Here is a 21,392-nt window from a genome sequence, read left to right as displayed (position 1 = left end):
AAAAATATTTTTAAAAAAAGAAAAACAAGGACTAATGTCTAATTCTCAAAAAAGCTTACAAAACTTTTATAAAATTTTACTATCTGCAAACTTTAGTGATTCTACTTACTACTAGTCATTATTTACTGGTACTGTATTACAATAACTATCATTTTGCCACCTACTGTATCTTAAGTTTTATAAATGCTATATCATTTATTGCTTTCAACAACCTGAGAGGTAAATGTTACGGCTCCATTTCCACAGATGAGGAAACTAAGGTTCAGAAAGAATAAATAACTTGCCCAAGCTAATTTGGAAAGTAAATAGCAGTCAAAATTTGAAGTTAAGCCTGTCTGATTCCAAAACCATTACCTTAAACATGCAGGTGAAAGCAAGGAATATGGGCCCCTGAATCTCCAATTTGTCAGCTACAGGCCCTAATAAAGTGATTCCTGTTTATCTCAGCATCAGCTCTAGGACTTTATTTGTGTGAATGACAAGGATGGGAAACATGGATTTCCTCTGGGAAAGCAGATAAAGCTATTCCCACGCTCCTTATTTCCCGACTCTTCCCCCTATCCTTTAGGGCAGAGCAACGCAGGTGACAGTGAATTGATGAGAAATCATGGACCACCAAAAAGCAGTAGTGTATAACAACCATATAATCACTGATGGTCCATGCCACTCATCTACCTTAATCCCATGTGCCATGACCTGTGAGGCTATCATGGCAGCCGAGGAGGAGCCATGGCAAAAAGAATTATTATTGGCAATACAACCACAACACAATTATTGGACTAATACAACATGATAATATTTTTTATGTGTTAATCCTGTAAACCAAAAGTAAAAATAAACATTATGAGCTGTTTGAACCCAAGGATATTTCCTAAGCATGGACATTTTTAAAAAATATGTTTTTATTGATTTTAGAGAGAAAAGAAGGGAGCAGGAGAGAGAGAAATATCTATGCGAGAAAGAAACATCGATTGGTTGCCTCCTGCACACCCCCTATTGGGGATCAAGTCCGTAACACAGGCATGCGCCCTAATCAGGAATTGAACCTGTGACATGTTGGTGCATGGGACTATACTCAACCAACTGAGCCACATTGGCCAGGGCGGTATGGACATTTTTGATAGGATCAAATGTCAAGGACCATTTGGCATGAACCAATATGCTCATGGAGGTTTATGATAGGACCAATTTTCAAGGACCTTTGGATTTAGACCAAATGTCTCTGGATATTTTGGATAGAATCAAATGTTCGCTAATCCCATAAATAATTAGCATATCTATTATTAACAAGAAAGATGTCTATGTCATCAAGTAAGAAAATTACCTATATATATAAAAGCCTAAGCAACCAAATGCCCGAACGACTGGTTGCTATGATGCACACTGACCACCAGTGGGCAGATGCTCAATGCAGGAGCTTCCCCCTAGTGGTCAGTGTGCTCCCCCAGCAGGAGCGCCAGATGCAAGGCTCATGATTGGGGAGCACAGCTGCAGCAGCATGAGCCTCTCTCACCTCTGTGGCAGCACTACCAAGCAGCGGCAGAGGCAGACGCAGTGGGGCTGCGATGAGTGGGAGCAGTGCGGCTCCTCCCCAGCTGCCTGCCACTTCGTGCACTACTACATCCCCCGAAGGGTCCTGGATTGCGAGAGGGCGCAGGCCAGGCTGAGGTACCCCACCAGTGCATGAATCCGTGCACCGGGCCTCTACTAAGATTATAAACCTTTTGTATGGGGGAAACATACTTTGTTACCCTAGCCTCTGAGGATAGATCTATATGGCTACCTGACCCAAGAATAAAAGCTAGCTTTTCTGTTTATTAAAAAGGAAAGCCCAAATCTTGAAAAGTATTGGTAATACAGCAGATGAGTCAGGCTGAAAATTCTTATAACAAATCCCAATCCATAACTCAGCCAGCTGCACTGTCACTGTATATCCAGACAGCTCTGCACTGTCACTGTACATCTCATCCAGCTCTGCACTCACTGTACATCCCAGACAGCTCTGCACTGTCACTGTACATCCCAGGCAGCTCTGCACTGTCACTGTACATCCCAGACAGCTCTGCACTGCCACTGTACATCCCAGGCAGCTCTGCACTGTCACTGTACATCCCAGACAGCTCTGCACTGTCACTGTACATCTCAGGCAGCTCTGCACTGTCACTGTACATCTCAGGCAGCTCTGCACTGTCACTGTACATCTCAGGCAGCTCTGCACTGTCACTGCACATCTCAGGCAGCTCTGCATTGTCACTGCACATCTCAGGCAGCTCTGCACTGTCACTGTACATCTTAGCTCTGCACTCTCACTGTACATCTTAGCTCTGCACTCTCACTGTATACTTAGCTCTGCACTCTCACTGTACATCTCAGCCAACTCTGCACTGTCACTGTACATCTTAGACAGTTGCAAGGGCACACAATTTTTCAAATAAAAATTTTATTCTATTTTGTACAAAAACCTTCTGAATTTGAAAGAGCATCTCTTCCTTTATACTAAAAATATGAAACACAGTACAGGACATGAACAATAAACACCCCACTTAGAATGAGAACATTTATATGTTCTCACAACTCAAGTTTCCACCAACTAAATGAAATCTCATGACTGAGTTTCGGTAAATAAATAAGTCATCAGAAAATACAATGATAATTTGGAAGTGATTAAAAAGATAAAATGAGCTGACTGTGTGCTCAGTAGTTAAAGTGTCAGCTAGTGCACTGAAGGGTCATGGGTTTGATTCCTGGTTAAGGGCACACACCTGGGTTGCAGGTTCAATCCCTAGCCCCAGTTAGGGCACCTGCAGGAGGCAACCAATCGATGTGTCTCTCTCACATCGATGTGTCTTTCTCTCTCTAAAAAAAATCAATGAAAAAAATACCCTCAGGTAAGGATTAACAACAACAAAAAGATAAAATAGTAAACACAAATGTAAACATCTTTCTTTTACTTACTTCTTAAATATAATTGTGATGGAAAGTGATCAAACTGATCAGGTACAGAAGATTTTGGGGATGGATTCAAAAGATTTTCCTTGCTCTTCAAAAAGAAATCTACTGTGTCCAGCTGACGATTTTCTATTCCTGCCTGAAATGGGAGAAAAAAATTACAATAGGAAAAATGGCGGGAAACAAAAAAATATTTTTAAACTTCAGAACTTAAATGTGCTGAGACTGAAGACACAAACCTATCTTTATCTTGCTCCAGGAGTGTGGGAAACCGCCTATTGTCTTCACTAGCAGAGAGGTGTAGACAGAGAACCTGGAAGGCTGGTGACCTTTGAAGCCCTAGCAAAGGTCAGAGCTGTGCACCAACTCTGTTAATCCAGATAATGGTAGCTGAAGCAACCTCCCCACCTTTAGTCATGTAAATCCTTATTGAGAAGAATAGTCTGTGTGTCACTGGAACCTCCCTGTCTAAGGGCTATACTACGGGTGGATCCCAAACCAAATAAAAGGTTGGTGCGGCCTGAGCACCAGTGGAAGTCCTTCCTCTTGAGTTGGACTTACCCGCCTGGCACCCCATTATTTCCAAATTATCTCTTGTCTTTTCTCTTTCATTTGTGTGCAGCTCCTCTTCCAGATCCTGAACCACATGGGACGTGGAGGGAAACATTTACAACACAGGAGTACCTGGGTTCTAGTGAGGATTCTGACAATGACTAATTACGCAATCTGGGGCAAGTGTCTGTAACCTTTCTGAACATTAGTTTCTGCTTCACCAGAAACAGAAGGTTAGATGAAAACAACTTTCCAGCTCTACTACTGTTCTATAATCCTAAAACAATTCAATGCTAGGTACTTGTGGATCACCCTTACAATTATGTTACAGTCTATTTAAATTAACATGTTAAGGCAGTATGATATAAAGTTAACTGAAAAGTAGGCTAAAAAAAGACTACCATTTCTGACTAGGTATCTTGAGGAACCTCTCCATAGAGAATATTTAGAAATTACAGATGTAAAAAAATGTGTATGTATGAATCTTTAAATGTTCAGTTGAACAAGAAAGAGAGAAAAATTCTCATGGGATAAAAGCAAATTTTCCTTTCCCCCTATTACTCAACCATTCTACAATGATTATTTTGCAGTATATAAAAGTAAATTTTTCAACATATGGTCTGGAACATGAAAAAGAATTAAGTTGGTATTCTTCCTTTAAGTTGGATTCCTTCCTTATACCAATACAAAAATTAATCAAGATGCATCATAGACCTAAAATGTAAGAGCTAAAACTATAAAATTCATAAGAGTAAATCTCAGATTAGGCAATGGTTTCTTAGATGTGACACCAAAAGTACAAGTGACCAAAAAAAATTTTTTTGACCATCGAAATTAAATAAAAACTTGTGTTTCAAAGAACACCATCAAGAAGATGAAAAGACAATCCACAGAATGGGAGAAAATATTTACAAATCTTACATCACATAAAGGTCTACAATCCAGGGCATATAAAGAACTCTTAGAGCCCTAGCCTGTTTGGCTCAGTGCATAGAGCATCATCCTGTGGACTGAAGGGTCCTGGATTCAATTCCAGTCAGGGGCACAAGCCCAGGCTGTAGGCTCAACCCCAGTGGGGGGTGTGCAGGAGGCAGCTGATCAATGATTCTCTCTCATCATTGATGTTTCTCTTTCTCCCTCTCCCTTCCTCTCTGAAATCAGTAAAAATATGCTTAAAAAAAGAACTCTTAGAACTCAACAATAACACAAATAACTCAATTTAGAAATGGACAAAAGATTTAAATAGACATTTCTCCAAAGAAATAGATATACAAATGGCCAATAAGCACATGAAAACATGTTCAACATCATTAGTCATTAGCAAAATGCAAACCAACATCACAATGAGGTACTACTTCATTTCGACTTCGCAACCACTAGGATGGCTATAACACAAAAGGTGAACACAGTAAGTGATGACAAAGATGTGGAACTACCATTGGAACCCTCATATATTGCTGGTGGGACTGTGAAATAGTGCAACTGCTGTGGAAATAGTTTGGTGGTTCTTAAAAAGTTAAATGGCCCAGCCATTCCAGTGCTAGCTGTATACCCAAGAGAAATAAAAACATAGAATGACACAAAAACTTACATCACTGTTCATAGCAGGATTATTCATAATAGCCCAAAAGTGGAAACAACTCAAACATCTATCAACTGATGAATGGACAAACAAATGTGACATATTCATATAATGAAGCATTATTCAGCCATAGAAAAGAATGGAGTACTGAAACATACAACCTCATGGATGAACCCTGAAAACATGCTAAGTGAAAAAATGCAATCACAAAAATCCACTTAAATGAAATGTCCAGAAAAAGCAAATCCAGAGACAGAAAGTAGGTTCATGTTTGGGACTCAGGGTCCTTAAGAAATAGGAAGTGACTGCTAATAGGCACAGAGTTTCTTTTTGGGGTGATGAATATGTTCTGGAATTAGACAGTGATGATGGCTGCACAACTCTAAATATATTAAAAATTACTGAACTGTAGATGGATGAATTTTATGATATTTAAATTATCTACACTAATAAAAGAGAAATATGTAAATTGACCATCACTTCGCAATGCTCACCAATCAGGAGTGAGTATGCCAATTAGCAGGACAAAGATGACAGTGGCCACAGAGCCAGTCAGAGCGGGCAGGAAGCCTGGGTTGCCCCGGTGATGGAGGAAGCCAAGCTTCCCGCGGGCCCTGGCTGGCTACTGAAGAAGGGGCCTGTGGACAGCTGCCACGGAGCTGGCCTGAGCACGGGAGGCTTGGGTCACCTGGGCCAGCCGCCGAGGGCGGGGCCTGCAAACAGCCCTCAGCCCCTTACCCAGGCTGGACACGCCCCCGTGGGGTGAGGGTCCCGCTGGGGGCGTGGCCAGCCTGCAAACAGCCATCAGCCCCTCACCCAAGCTAGCCAGGCACCCCAGCGGGGACCCCCCACCCTGCAGGCAGTTGTGGGCAACCAGGCTGGCATGAGAGGGCAGTTGGGGGCGAGCAGGCCGGCAGGCAGAGTGGTTAGGGGCAATCAGGCAGGCAGGCAGGTGAGCAGTTAGGAGCCAGCAGTCCCAGATTGCGAGAGGGATGTCCGACTGTCCCTGGGGATCGGGCCTAAACCAGCAGTTGGACATCCCCCGAGGGGTCCCAGATTGGAGAGGGTGCAGGCCGGGCTAAGGGATCCCCACCTCGTGCACGAATTTCATGCACCGGGCCACTAGTATCTCAATAAAGCTGTCATTAAAAAAAAAACACTGGCACAGAACATTATTAACTTCTACTTTTTATCCTTTCAGGGCCTGTGTGATATAGTAGAAAGTGCCCTGACTTTGATTCTAGCTCCTGTCTTTATTAGTATGGCTATGAGCCACTCACTCAACCATTTTGGGCCTTAGGATTTTCATTCATAAAATAAAATGAATGAAAATTACCCAACCCATCTCATGTGGTTAATTTTAGGACAAAATTAGATAGTACAATTAAAAGGAGTGTTTATGAACTAAAATATGCTATAAAAATTCAGGTGATGTTTCTATAGCTGGATTATAATAGTAGGACTACCAGGTAGGAATAAAAGATTACTCCTGTTCAAGCTTTCTATAGCTTGCTTCCACTTTGTTTAGTCTCATTGGCTTATTGTTGCGTCTATTTCTTGTACCTTTTGTTTCCTTAAATAGTGTTTATTATAATCTTATATCTTTTAAAGCCAAAAAGTGTACACTGCTAAGCAGAATTAGGGGTAATGAAATAACCAGAACTAAGCAAACAGATGGATAAAGACTATAGGTTTTTTGTTGTTGTTGTTTTTTTATTGCTCCTAGGTTAAGTGAATTCTCCCAAATCTTCAGTCATATAAGAGTACAGTGGCGCCTTGACTTACGAGTTTAATTCGTTCCGTGACGGAGCTCGTAACTCAAATTACTCATATGTCAAATCACTGTGACGTTCGCTGCGCCAACTAGCGGTGGGGTATCTGAAGCTGGCTTGTAACCTGAATTTTAGCTCGCAACTCAAAGCAAAAAATCAGCCTAGAGATGGCTCGTATCTCGAAAAACTCATTAGTCGGGACACTCGTAAGTCAAGGCCCCACTGTATATGACAGAATATAAAGTTCTACAGAATTTAATTGTTACCTCTAGTGCATGTATGGGGATTGAGCACCTGCCCCAATCATTGAGATGGCAGAGAGTGTCCACAGTGCTGGCACTTCCATGGATCATTAGTCTATTTAAAAACTCCTCTTGGGTCAAACCAAACAAAATCAGAGAGAGTCCATTTTCTATGTGAAAAATAAAAGTTAGCTTTAATAAATTAGTAGGACTTAGGCTTTAGGATTATGGCAGGAATTAATTTCTAATTATCCAATACTTCAGAACTAATTATAAATATATTTATTGGACACAAGGTACTATTATGACCTTAATTAATTCATCATGATTTTTCAATGTTGTTAAAGTGTTCTATTTTTAAAACACTGACCAAAAGGCAATTCTAGTAAGAACAATGCCGTCTATGAAATAGCACTAAATTTCACTTTTTTACTTTGTATTATCTTGCACAATCAATACCTGGAATCCTTAACTATTTAAAAAGATGTCACATTTCTGGTTTACTAAGTAAAACAATTAATAGCATGCTCTTAACACACAGAAATATATGATTACCAAAAGTGGGGTACTAAAGACACAGGGTTAGTTCAATCATAACATTCACTTAGAGAATAGAGGAGGCACTAAAACCACCAGGGTAGCAGTAGTAAAACACATTAAAAGAAAGCACATCTTCTCAGCAACAGACAACCCAATACAAGACATTCTCACCTGTCAAAACAAGGCACAGTTGCTGGTCTCCACTATTATCAATAGGAATACACCTTTTGCCAAGGGAAAAGCACTGTATGCCCTCGATCTCCAAATCCCAAAGGACAATGGTACAGCCCATCTTTCCTACTGTCCAAGCAAACAGGGCAGTGAATCCTGTCACAGACACACATCTAAGCTCGATGGGTTCCTCTTGTTCACTGATGTGCATTATTTTCCATGCTCTTCCTGGATCACTGGTCTTGGCATGACTTTTCTGTGGAAAACTATACTGACTGTGCATTATGTCCTGTGGAATGAAGGCCCAACCTGGCACATTGGTACAATGGTTATTAGAGTCAGGGTACTCCAAATGCAAAATATCCTGGAACCATGGAGCACAGTGGGAAACCTCCATTGTGGAGCTCTTTATTGTTTCATTCAATGATAATAGCTGGGCTTTCCAAGACCTGGAAGACAGGGTAGAACCCACACCTGTTACAAGCAAAAGGCACTAATTAAGTAACACATTGAACAAGGAATAAAGAAAGTGCACTTTTTTAAAGAAGTGTCTATTTCTGACAACAATGAAAATAATAAAGTAAATCCAGAAAGGGTTTCTGTACCTATCAACTTGGAAGGAAAACTTGGTCAGTTTCATGTTGTAGTCAGAATTCACAAGATCGTCTTCGTCTATCCCCTTAGCACCTTCAATAGGAATATCTTCTAGAGTTTTTTCACAAAATAGGTGTCCTGGGTGTTGCCTACATTTTAAAATAATAGGCACAGTCAAAAATGATGATCAAATCCAAATCTGTTACTACCGCTCCAGCTAAAAATGGGGGGCGAGGGGTAGCGAGGGTATCACAGAGAAGGGACAGTACAGACAGTAAGTTCCCCTAAACAGGGAAACTGTTAAACTCCTTATCTCTATTCTTACAGCAGAATCATAGTCAGCCTTAAGAGTTTTCCCTTTTGTAACTATGTATGTTGATGGATGTTAACTAGATTTACTATGGTGATCATTTCGATAGCTAGCTAGATAGATGGATAGGGTCATTATGCTGTACACCTGAAACTAATATGATGTTATATGTCAATTTTATCTGAATTTTAAAAAAGAATATGACCCTTAAGGGCAGTTAGCTTTATAAAGATATAAGAGCATTTACTGTCTACTATATTGCAGATGTGATAAAAACTTTATATAAATTATCTTATCCAAGCCTTTCAACAACCCTAAGAAATAAATATGCTCTCATTTTATAGATACGTAAACTAAGGCTCAGAGAAACAGTGGAGCTGGATTTGAACCAGGTCAATGTCACTATAAAGGCTTTTAAGCATTCCCTTTATTGACACCATAAAGACAGGGAAAGGCATAAAAACTAGGAGACAAAGCAGGAGTGTGGGAGAGTACGTGCAGAGAGAGGGCTGTCATGTTTGAGAAACACAAAGAAGGCTAGGGTGGCTAAAGCACAGTGAATGAGAAGCAAGGTGGTGTGAGATGAAATTGGAGAGGTTGGCAGGACAGATGGTGCAGAGCTTTATGGGTTATTAAGGACTTTTAGTTTTTAGCTTGGGGAGGGGAAAAGGAAGCTAAATAAGGGCTTTAGGGAGAGGAGTGATATGGTCAGATGCAAAAGAGTAGCTGGGTTGAAAAGGGGATGCATTTAAACCCCAGGTACTTAGTTAAATTATTAACTATTAACCCTTTCAACAATTTGAAGGTAGTATATAGACATGGATTTGTCAAGGAGATGATGAAAATAAGTTATAGAAGGAAGGATGATAGTGGAAAAAAAGATGATACATGGAGAAGGTATATACCCTGTCCCCAGATGTTAATACCTGGATATACCTCTTATAAGATTTTAACAACATCACTGATTGCTCTATAGAGGATGGGTCTGAGGGGGTAAGAACAGACATGAGGAGACCAATCTCAAGGCTGTTAAGCTAGTTCAGGTAGGTGACGATAGTGGCATGATGACAGAGGAGTTAAGTGAACAGATTTAAGAAACATTTGTAACAATAGAATGGCTAGGATCTCATGATTATCTGGATGTAATACTTAAGAGGTTGAGAAAAAAAAAAGAGGTTGGAAATATAAAAAAGAGAGGAAATGGAAAACGGTCCCTGAGGAGGGAAGAAGTGAGATTCAGAGCACACACAGAGGGATGGGCTTTCATAGGATGCGGAAATCCTTCCATTGTAATAGGAGGGAAGACAGATAAGATGGATAAAGAAAAGAGGGTTTGTAATTTAATGTGAAGAAATTTAATGGGATCTACTCCTTTATAAAGCAGGAAGCAAAGTCACCCAAGAAGAGGTGGGAATAAAGAGATGAATAAAAGGTTTGAAGAAAATGGAAGCTTAACAACATTGTTGTAAAAAATGGGCTCACAAGACATAGAAGCATAGAACAGACCGGGGAATCTGGAGGGGAGAGGGGGAGACCTACCGAAGAACTTTTTGCATATATGCATAACTTGTGGACACAGAGGATAGGGTGGTAAAGGGGGGGGGGGAGTGGGGGCAGGCTAGAAAGGGTCAATGGGGAGAAAAAGGGGACATATGTAATACTTTCAACAATAAAGATTTTTTAAAAACTTAGTTGAAACAAAAAGAAAATGGGCTCACAAAAAAAATCATTGCAAAATTTCTAGGTAATATTGAGAGACCAGTTGAAGGTCCTGAATGTGAACTTACAATGGTATCAATTTTTCTTTGTGATTTTCACACAAGTGTTTAGTTGCTTGGGTGCAGGGACTACAAAGGCAGAGTTTAAAAAAAAACAAAAAAGATTTTGTCAGACCGAGTGCTACTATAGGGCAAGAGCAAGAGTTTTCAGTGTGTGCAAAAAAAAATAAAAAATGACTTAAATACTGGGTCACAGGACTACTGCTAAAAAAAATAGGGAAGTGAAGACAGGAGTGGGCTGGAAGGTGGAAGGTAAATTAATTGGAAATTCCAATGAGGTCATATGACAGATGAAGTGGGAGTACTTGAGTACGTGAGCTGGAAAATTTGGTAAGTGTGGTCAATGAGTGAGATGTGTAGAACAGTGATTTGAGGGAAGAGCAGTTCCAAATAATGACAAAGCCCAGGGTATGACTATGAGAGTGGACAGCTAAGGTAAACTGGAAGAAAAAGTCACTGAGAGAACAAACCATGAGTTTGGGTTCTCAAGGAGCTTCCAAGCTCTATTGGAAGCATAAAAAAATTAGGGAACTAATACAAGAATATACAATTAAGTGCTAGATGGTAGTTCAAAACAGAAGCTCAAAGAGGAAAATTACAAAATGAGTATAAAATTACAAGAGGAAGGGATTTTTATTAAGGAAAGGCTTCATGAAAGAGGTGGATAGCAAAGGACTTAAGAAAATGAAAAGGAGGGACTAACATTCTGTATCAGGGGAAAGAAGAGCCAGAGCCATGAGGCAGGAAAGACAGAAACACTTAGATTTCAGAGCACACTTACAAAATAAAACAAGCAGTAAACTCCAAAGGACTTATACTAATTAAAGAGGATTTATGTAAATCTATATATACAAAAGCCTAAGCAACCATTACAACTGGTGGACCCAATGACTGGTTGACCGTTAGCTATGATGCGCACTGACCACCAGGGGGCAGACACTCAATGCAGGAGCTGCCCCCGGGTGGTCAGTGTGCACCCACAGCCAACCTCCTGCAGCCAGCCAACCTCCCATGGTCCCTCCCCCCAGCTGGTGGCCCCCAAATCACTGGTCAGGCAGAGGGATCCCACCTATGTAATTAATAAACAGAAATCACTCGTTTAGCTGGACAGAACAGATTCCTAACTGTACTGCAGGAAACAGAATAAAAGTTGCTCTTACATGGCTGAGTTCAAGGAAATTTGTTCAAAAGGAATGTGCCTGGTGCCCTCTTCAGAGTTCTCTCAGAGTGCTGCCACAGGAATAGAACCCTACACTCAAGGACCAGAGTGGCCGTGTAGGCTTTCTTCCCTCCACCTGCCAAATTGTTTTTACTGATGATCAGGATGTAACTACATATACAGGTATGCTTTAGTAAGTAAAAATGGCCTATTAATAAACAAGCACACAATATGGGAATATGCTAATCATCCCTACTCAAAGATTTTTTTTTTTAAATATATTTTATTGATTTTTTACAGAGAGGAAGGGAGAGAGATAGAGAGTTAGAAACATCAATGAGAGAGGAACATCGATCAGCTGCCTCCTGCACATCTCCTACTGGGGATGTGCCCGCAACCCAGGTACATGCCCTTGACCGGAATCGAACCTGGGACCTTTCAGTCCGCAGGCCGACGCTCTATCCACTGAGCCAAACCGGTTTCGGCCCTACTCAAAGATTTTAAAAAATATATAATAAAATAAATCACAGTGATGAGTTCTGATAGGTATGTAAAAATGAATTTATCATTTTTTTGTGATCCAATAAGCAATAAAACCCATCAAGGTACATTACAATTACAAGGATTTGTTCATCTCATTCATATTAAGTTAGGACCAAATATCCTAAATGATTTTGAATGGCCCTAAATACTAAAATTCCTAATTGTGGATTGGCTGACTTTTAGATAAGCAAGTTGCAATATATAGGCTACTCTGTGTTTGTGTGAGCACACACATACACACCCCTCTCAAACATTATAAAATCAGAAGCAAGTAGAATACCACCTAAATCAAGAAACAACACAAATAAGCACTCAAATTTTACTAATATATTAAGATAGCCAAAAGGGTGGCCTCTCCAAGGGAAACACCTGAGGAAATCCTCAGGTGGAGAAAGTTAGCTTACTGTATCTTGTCAAACTACTTTAAGAGGAAAGTAATCCCCAAAGAAGCCAGGATGCTGAGCCACACACGTTAGGAGTCCTAACACAGGGGAAATCCCATTTCTCTTCCACTCTAATGTGAGGCAAGAGGGAAGTAGACAATGTATAATAGCCAAGGGCTTTTAAAATTGTGCTTGATTACTTTTTCACTTCTATAATGACATAAGCCATATATAATAACATATATAAATCAAAATGAAGAATTTTATATACACCCAGAAATAAAAAGATAATCAGTGGCACGGCTAGTGTGCCTCAGTGTTTGAGCATCAACCCATGAACCAGGAGGTCACAGTTTGATTCCCAGGCTTGGGTTTTAGGCTTAAAGTAGTGGGTGTGCAGGTGGCAGCCAATAGATGATTTTCTCTCATCATTGATGTTTCTTATCTCTCTCCTTCTCCCTTTCTCTCTCTCTGAATCAATAAAAACATATTAAAAAAAGGTAACCAGTAGTCATTTGCACCCACTATTATACAATAACAACTTGACTATGTAGTAGCTACAATATGACCTAACTGAATAGAGGAAGAAAACTATTATTAAGGAAAAGTTAACAAATACATTTTTAACCTCTTATGGCTCAAATTATTTACCTCAAATTAGAGATTACAGTAATCTACATACCTGAAATACAAGTTTAAGTTAAGAGCAATTGCAGAGTTGGAGGAGCCGACAATCACAACAATATCTAGGTCTTGAGACACTTTCAGTGAAGTAAAGGAAGAAATCTTGGCTGGCTCCTGTTGCTGCTCATCACACATATCTTCTTGGTGAAGTGCTAAATCCACATGAGCTACATGTGTACCACCCACAATGTCGAAAATGTCTTTGAGTTAGAGTTAAAGGAAATGCCAGTCTTAAGTATGCCTAATCATTTAAACCATAGGATGGCTAGTGATCCAACCTTGTAAGGACAGGACACTGAAGCTGCCCATATCATAGTAACCAGATGACTGTGAAGTTGGCGGCCCAATAAACAACCTGATAGAGTTCATTCAATAATACTTGCTGAATGCCCACTCTGAGCAGGCGCTGAGACACTGGTGATATTTTTCCACTAGTGTTCTACAACAGTACTGTCCAAGAAAAATATATGCAAACCACATTTACCATTGTAAATTTTCTAGTAGCCTTATTTAAAAAGTAAAAAGAAATCTGTTAACCTACTGTTAATAATATAATTTACTTAACTCAATATATCCAAAATATCATCTCACCATGTAATCAGTAAAAAAATTGAGATATTTTAAACCCTTTTTTTCATATAAGTGTTAGAAATCTGGTATTTTACACTTAAAGCATATCTCAATATGGACACTAAATTTTCACTGAAAATACCTGATCTGTATTTAGACTTCATAAAATTTACATTTGAGAACTTGGAACAACCAAAGTTGTTCCAAACATACTTAAAAGTTCTCCAAGCATTAGCTTTTAACTAAAGTAATTAAATACAATTAAGAATTTAGTTCCTCAATCATACTAGCCAATTTCAAGTGTTCAAAGCCACATATGCCTAGTGCTATGTTGAACAGTGGAGTTCTATAATCTGGCAACAAAAACGAAGTTAATCCAATAATTTGACATTTGTATAAAAAGTTTTAATAGAGGCTGATATATCTAAACACACACACACACACACACACACACACACACACACACACACAACGCCTATTCCTTTTAGAAAATAAGGTTCCAAAATCACATAACAGGTCATTTTTTCAAGCCTTTGAAATAATATTGCTGATGACCTATGGATCTGCTAAAGATAAAAAGCCCATAATATTTTCCAAAAATAAATAAAAGTGGTTAAGCAAATCATATGATTCAATAATATGATGGAATCATTACTTGTGATGAGTGGGCATATTATATCATAAGTGGTCATCTAAAACTTTCCTGGAACAAGAACATAACAGATATTTAATAATCATATTTGAATAAATGGGTAATGTAGAGTATACACAATTTAAAAGGAACACAAATAAGTTAACAAGATGATTATGACTATGAAAAAACTTGTGTATACAATGAAAAGTATTTGAATGGATTACGAATATAGTTATGTTAAATTCATGAAGATCTTTTTCCCTGCAGTTTTTTTTACTGAAAAAGTAACCATCAACCTACACCCAAGTTCCTTAAAACTAAAAGTTTAATAGGGTTTATCTTTCTAGGTATTCTCCTCCCCTGCACAACAACATTTTTGCCACCAAGGATACAGATCCAGCCTAAACTACTCAAAACAAAAAGAATTCCTCTGCAGAGCTGCATGTCAATAATACTGTCCACAGCCTGTGCAGGCAAGCATAATGTGAAATAGTTGAGTACTCTAATCTCAGCATCTCTTCCAGGAAACATGATGTGTAGGATGATACATTTGTTGATGAGCAATAATGATGTGTTATTGTGAAATGACAGAATTCTCAAAGTTAATAAGGAAATACCTATGAAACAAAAGAATAGTATTTCAAACTCATTGTGGGTCACATTGTTACAATGGGCAAATTTGACTTTGTAAAACGTAACACAAACAGGTAAAACAAACAAAAAACACACCACTTAACTCAATCCAACTCTAGGCAGTTATTATTCATACCTATCTAAGCAAGTGGATATTGAAAGGTAGGTAAGGGGATGAATAAAGATGATCTAATGCAGTGGTTCTCAACCTTCCTAATGCCGTGACCCTTTAATACAGTTCCTCATGTTGTGACCCAACCATAAAATTATTTTCGTTGCTACTTCATAACTGTAATGTTGCTACTGTTATGAATCGTAATGTAAATATCTGATATGCAGGATGTATTTAGGCGACCCCTGTGAAAAGGTCATTTGACCCCCAAAGGGGTTGCGACCCACAGATTGAGAACCGCTGGTCTAATGTCTCTTGTTCCTTGTGTTACGGCCATTCTGACAGCACACCAGAAGTTTCAAAAAGCCTACTTACTATCCATGAGACCCCACAAGAATAATCACAGACTTTTTAAAAAAATGCAAAAGAAGGGTTGGGCCCGTGTGCCTCAGTGGTTGAGCGTCAACCCATGAACCAAGAGGTCACTGGTTCGATTCCCGATAAGGGCACATGCCTGGCTTGTGGGCTCGATCCCCCATGGGGGGCGTGCAGGAGGCAGCTGAATCGATGTTTCTCTCTCATCGATATTTCTATCTTCCTCTCCCTCTCCCTTCCTTTCTCTAAAATCAATAATGACATATTTTTGGGGGAAAAAAGGAATCTTAAAATCAAAGGTGGCAAATATGCTACTGCCTTAAAAATAGAAGCCCAAGTGCCTTGATTTCTGCTCCCTGCAGCTCTCAGAATGGGACATAGTAAAGAGCTCTGTAACCAGTCTTAGATCAGCAATATCCAACAGAAATATAATGCCAGCCACAAATGCAAGCCACATGTAGTTTTAAACTTTTTAGTAGTAGCTGCATTGAAAAAAAAAGTGAAATTAATTTTAATATATATTACTTAACTCATTATATCCCAAAATATTTCAACATATAATTAATACAAAAACCTATTAATGAGATATTTTACTTTTTTTGTACTAAGTCTCCAAAATCTGGTATGTATTTGACACTAAAAGGACAAGTGTTCAAGAACCCCAAGTGGCTAGTGGGTAGTATTGGACAGGCAGGTCTCCCACACTGATTTCACATATATAAGAACCTTTCCTGAAATACACAAAATTACACAGAAATGTCACAGATTTAAACATGTTGAAAGCCCACCTGTAAATACTTACTGACATTTTGATCTTCAATGAGCTTTTGCAAAGCCTCCTCACTACAGTTATACAAAATGGTTCCATCACATCTTCCATCTTTCAAATTAAATTCATAGATGAGCAATTCATTATTTTCACTAAGAGCGAGCAGTCTGGGCTTGTCTGTTGGTGTGCTGCTGTTATGAGAATCCTCCCACACAAAGCTAAGGAAAAAATTCACATTATTTTTTATATTCTCTATCTACAATAATATTTACCCACAATGGTGAGATTGGAAGAGCAGAATGAACAGAGAAAAGTTCTTTAGTTCACCTGGTAGCATTAATTCTATATCCAATTTAAGAGAAAGTAAACTGCATTAGGACTTCCTACCTCTTCCCCCTCAGCCCCTTCACACCAGCACAAGAATATAGAAGTAGGTGGTGAAAAGGGGGCATGGAGCAAGAAATGATGTCTGCTTTTATTTCTTCATCCTAAATCCTGACTGATGATATATTTAAAAGAATTGTTATGATCAAAGGTAAATTTCAACAACCAAGTATGTAGATTATTTAAATGAGGTGGTGCTCACAATTAACAAACTAAGTTTTACTAACTTAAATGCTTTCAATTTTAAAAAAGAAAGTGATTATTTGTATTAATAGATCTTAAGACTCCAGAATAGTTCTGTCCAAAAGAACTCTGTGATGATAGAAGTGTTCTATATATCAGCACTGTTCAATACAGTAGCCAACGGCCACATATGGTTACTGAGCAGCTGAAATGTGAGTAATGCAACTGGAAATGAATTTAAATTTTTAAGTCACATGTGGCTAATGGCTACCATGCTGGACAGAACAGTTACAGAATTTTTAAAGCAGTGCAGTGTCAACATAAGAACACTGGCTAACAAGGATGGAAAGAGACAAATGATGCTATAGCTTCAAGTTAAATATTCAAATTAAATTACATTTAGCACTGGTGGGTGTGCTCAGTGGTTAGAGCATCCGACCTTGCACTGAGGGGTCTGGGGTTCAATTTCAGTCAAGGGCACAGACCTTGGTTGCTGGTTTGCTCCCCGCCCCCACTTGGGGCGTGTGAGGGAGGCAACCTGTCCATGTGTCTCACATTGATGTTTCTCTCTCTCCACCCTCCTTGCCCTCTCTCTGAAAAGCAATGGAAAAAAAATATCCTCATGTGAGGATTAACAAAAGTAAAATTTGTTTAAAAATTAAATGATTGTTAAATCATTTAAAAATATCAAAGGGCCCCAATTCTGAAAACAATGCAATGGAATGAGATGAGACTTCCACACTAATAAGTCTCATCTTTTTAAAAAAGCTTTTTTCTACCAAAGTAGTAAGTTTTATATCTAGAAAAATTGGACTTTGGTGCTATAATGTCCGTATCAGAGAAAAAGGTTAACACATTGCATATTTCTAATCCTATAGCTAGACTGATGATTTTTTTAACAACCAACTCCTGACTGTTTACATTGAAATTTGGGAAACAATATAAAGATTCTGTTGCTTAAACAACAGATATTATTTCTTACAGTTCTGGAGGCTACAAACCCAGAAACAAGGTGCCAGCAGAGTGGTTTCTGGTGAGGCAGCTCTTCCTGGCTTCCTAACGGCCACTTTCTTGCTGTGTCCTCACATGGCTATTACTCCGTGTGCTTGGAGAGAGAGATCTCTGGTGTCCCTTCTTCTTACTATCAGGATGCCGATGCTATAGAATTAGAACCCCACTCTTATGACCTCATTTAACCTTAATTACCTCCTTAAGGGCTCCTCAATCTTCAAAAGCAGTCACATGGGTAGTTAAGGTTTCAACATACAAATGTCAGGGAACACACACTTAGTGCGTAAGACAGCCATGCCACGGGAAGGCAGCCAGTTAAAAAGATGTCATCTCTCTCATTCTGCGTCCCCAACATAAATGTTGGATATGGAAAACGTTCCACAAATTAAGCACACTGTGACACCATTAACATCATTAGCACATGGACTACATTAGCATGTGGGAAGGCAAAATTTTCAATGAAAATATAGAATGTACAGTGATTGCAACAATATAAAAGAACGATGTATACTTTGAGAAAAGTAGGATAAAACCCTGAATACTAAAAATGTGCCCTTATTTTTACCCTGTGAAGTATTTTAATTCAATTAAATGCAGATAAGAAAGCTTCTCTTGACCTACCCCCTCTACTAATTTCCTGCCCCATTAATTCAGGTGTGCGTCTCTTATCTTCTGTTAAGTTCTCCAACACCTAAAGCGTTCTGCTTTTCACTGCCTCATCCCTGGATTTACAAAGTTCTGTTCACAGGGGCCTTAATATTGCTGAATAAACTTACTTCCCCTGGGGAGACTTTCCTAGCAGCCAGAGGTCAGGAAGAAAGAAGGCCCACGCAGGACAGAGGCAAGCACTGGCCGACTTAGCGCCTCTCCTCTGTGAGACACTGTCGTGCAGCCTGGAGCTCCCCAGGGAAGGCACCTCCTGACTCCTCAAGGCCTTACAGAGCTGCTCGTTTCCAAAACAAGTTTTCTATGATAAAAAGAGCCCGAAGACTCCGAGGGCACTACCAAACTGAATGAGGTAAAAAACCAAGTTCTGGACCGAGGGTCACAAAATGGAAAGTCACAGTACACGACTGTAACGCCGGTCTTCCCCTGCAGTCCTGAACCGTGCCAGCCTCACAGGGAAGAACTGGCTTCCTCAACTAGTGAGGCCTGGCCCTGAGGTGACAGTCAGCGCACAGGAATGCGCGCTGCGCGAATAAGCCAGCGGGACACACTACCAGGTCAGTGCAAAAGAGTTCTTTTGTACAGAACTATTCTGGAGTCTTAAGATCTATTAATACAAATAGATCTCAACCTTCTGGCCCTTTAAATACAGTTCCTCATGTTGTGACCCAACCATAAAATTATTTTCATTGCTATTTCATAACTGTAATGTTGCTACTGTTATGAATCGTAATGTAAATATCTGATATGCAGGATGGTCTTAGGCGACCCCTGTGAAAGGGTCGTTCGACCGCCAAAGGGGTCGCGACCCACAGGTTGAGAACCACTGCGTGACTAGGCTCTCTGTCCCGGAAGAAGGCGGGGGAGCCCGTCGGTGACGGAACTCGCTCTGTCTCAGGGGCAAGAAAAGGGTCCCAATCCAGATGACCCCAATCTAACATCACCCCAGCTGCTATGGTCAGCGGACTTCACTGGAAGGAGAAAATGCGCAAGGTGCACGGCACAATGACGATTAGCCGAGCTTCGCCGAGTGACAAGAGGCGGCGCAGCGGGCGAAGAAGCGGCGCCGCCCCGCCCCGCCCACCCGGAACTGGGAGGCGACGGTGCAGACCCGCGGCCGAGCGAGAAAGGTTCCGCGAGGGGGGCGGGCGCGCCGGCGGCACTGTCCCGGCCGGCATCCCGCTCCCGCCCTGCCAGAACGGCATTAGGGCCAGCCAGGCTAGGGCTCCGAACCCCCCGCTCCTCCGCCCCAGCTGCCCAGCCCTTCCGCAGCACTTACTGCCGGAAGGGGCCGTCCAGGGAGCAGCCACTCCCGCCCCGGCCGCCCGCGGCCAAGGAAAGCACTTGAAGGCTGCCTGCGGCGGTCAGGCTCCCCAGAACCTCCTGCTCTCGGTGCAGCTGCGCCCGGCTTCCCAGACGCCCCGTGGCCTCAGCGGGGACCGGCACCAACAACATCGGCACGACCCGCTCCATGGTGGCAGCGCTGTTGAAGCCGCCGGCGGCAGCACTTCCGGATCACTTCGCCGCCATCTTTGGTCCGGCAGTTATTTGTGTGTGTGTGTGTTTCCCCCGCCCCCCACGTCCTGGGCATGCGCAGTGGAGCCGACCCAGCTGCCTCGTGACTCCCGCCGCCCCGGGCCAGCGGCCTCTGGCAGACGCCACTCCCTTGCGTGCGGGGGTCCGCACCTGCGGCGCCCGCGGATCTGCACCTGCGCTGGCCTCGGGCCGGCAGGCTGCACAGAAGGCTCGCCGTGGCGTTACCCTTTGCCGCCTTAATCTAGGCGCCACCTAGGGATTGGAAGTCCCCGCCCCTTCTCATGGCTTTTCTAATTTTTATTTGTTTACAGCAGTGTGGACCGGCCCGTCCTGAGTTGACCCGAATGTTGAAATGCGCAGGGGCACGGGGTAAGGGGCGGTGGCGTTGCCCTTTGCTCTCCGCGGGGAAGTGTGATCCAAGGTCGTGGGCAGAGAGGAGCAGAGGGGCGAGGAGCGGTGTGGAGAGGCATTTGGGAAAAGGGCCCTAATAGCAGTGCCTTTCTCACCCGCGGCCAGGTGGGCCCACGGGCTCCCAAAGCTTAGCGCCTCCTTTTGCTTTGACGCGAACCCTCTAGTTCAGTGGTTCTCAACCTTGGCTGCACATTAGCATCACTGGGAATATTTTTAAAATCCTGATTTCTGGGCCTCATCCTCCAGAAATTCTGTTTCTTTGTTATGGGCTGGGGCCACACATTAGTAACAAAGAAGGATGAGGCCCAGAAATCAGGATTTTAAAAAAGATTTCCAGGTGATTCTAATGTGCAGCCAAGGTTGAGAACCACTGCTCTAGTTCTAGGGCAGTGATGGCGAACCTATGACATGTGAACTCATTTTTTTTGGTTGATTTTTCTTTGTTAAATGGCATTTAAATATATAAAATAAATATCAAAAATATAAATTTTTGTTTTACTATGGTTGCAAATATCAAAAAATTTCTATATGTGACACGGCACCAGAGTTAAGTTAGGGTTTTTCAAAATGCTGACACGCCGAGCTCAAAAGGTTCGCCATCACTGTTCTAGGGCTCGGTGTGTACAAAATTCTTTTTCTCCTGCATTGCTTTCTCCCTCTTTATTGGGGTGACTTCATTATCATGCAGACGTGCTCTAATATGTGAAACTGGTGGTTCCTTGTGACTTTGGTTAAATTTAGTGTTAAGTCTTGGCTCTAGAAATAATCTCTCTCTCTCTCTCTATCTATATATACACCCGGTAGACCCAGCCTTTCTCCCTGAATAATCAGCAACCTCTGAATCAGAAG

At 41.1% G+C, this 21,392-nt stretch overlaps 1 protein-coding gene across 1 annotated transcript in view; it reads right to left on the bottom strand.

The window, feature by feature from the left end:
• Positions 1–20,142, bottom strand: part of SPG11 (SPG11 vesicle trafficking associated, spatacsin) — a 106,427-nt gene extending 86,285 nt beyond the window's left edge. Inside the window, exons 1-8 of the mRNA XM_081112393.1 lie at positions 19,876–20,142; positions 16,386–16,570; positions 14,856–15,080; positions 13,258–13,459; positions 8,414–8,551; positions 7,809–8,257; positions 7,122–7,267; positions 2,956–3,088 (exon numbers count right to left, since the gene is read on the bottom strand). Of these exons, the coding sequence (XP_080968519.1) occupies positions 2,956–3,088; positions 7,122–7,267; positions 7,809–8,257; positions 8,414–8,551; positions 13,258–13,459; positions 14,856–15,080; positions 16,386–16,570; positions 19,876–20,069 (1,672 nt within the window). The 5' untranslated portion in view covers positions 20,070–20,142. The remainder of the gene's footprint in view (positions 1–2,955; positions 3,089–7,121; positions 7,268–7,808; positions 8,258–8,413; positions 8,552–13,257; positions 13,460–14,855; positions 15,081–16,385; positions 16,571–19,875) is intronic.
• Positions 20,143–21,392: the final 1,250 nt, after the last annotated feature.

The sequence above is a fragment of the Myotis nattereri genome (genome assembly GCF_964212035.1).
Source record: "Myotis nattereri genome assembly, chromosome: 1".
In the NCBI taxonomy this organism is placed as follows: domain Eukaryota; kingdom Metazoa; phylum Chordata; class Mammalia; order Chiroptera; family Vespertilionidae; genus Myotis; species Myotis nattereri.
Note: the sequence above shows the minus strand (reverse complement) of the source record. Positions and strands in the feature narration are given on the sequence as shown.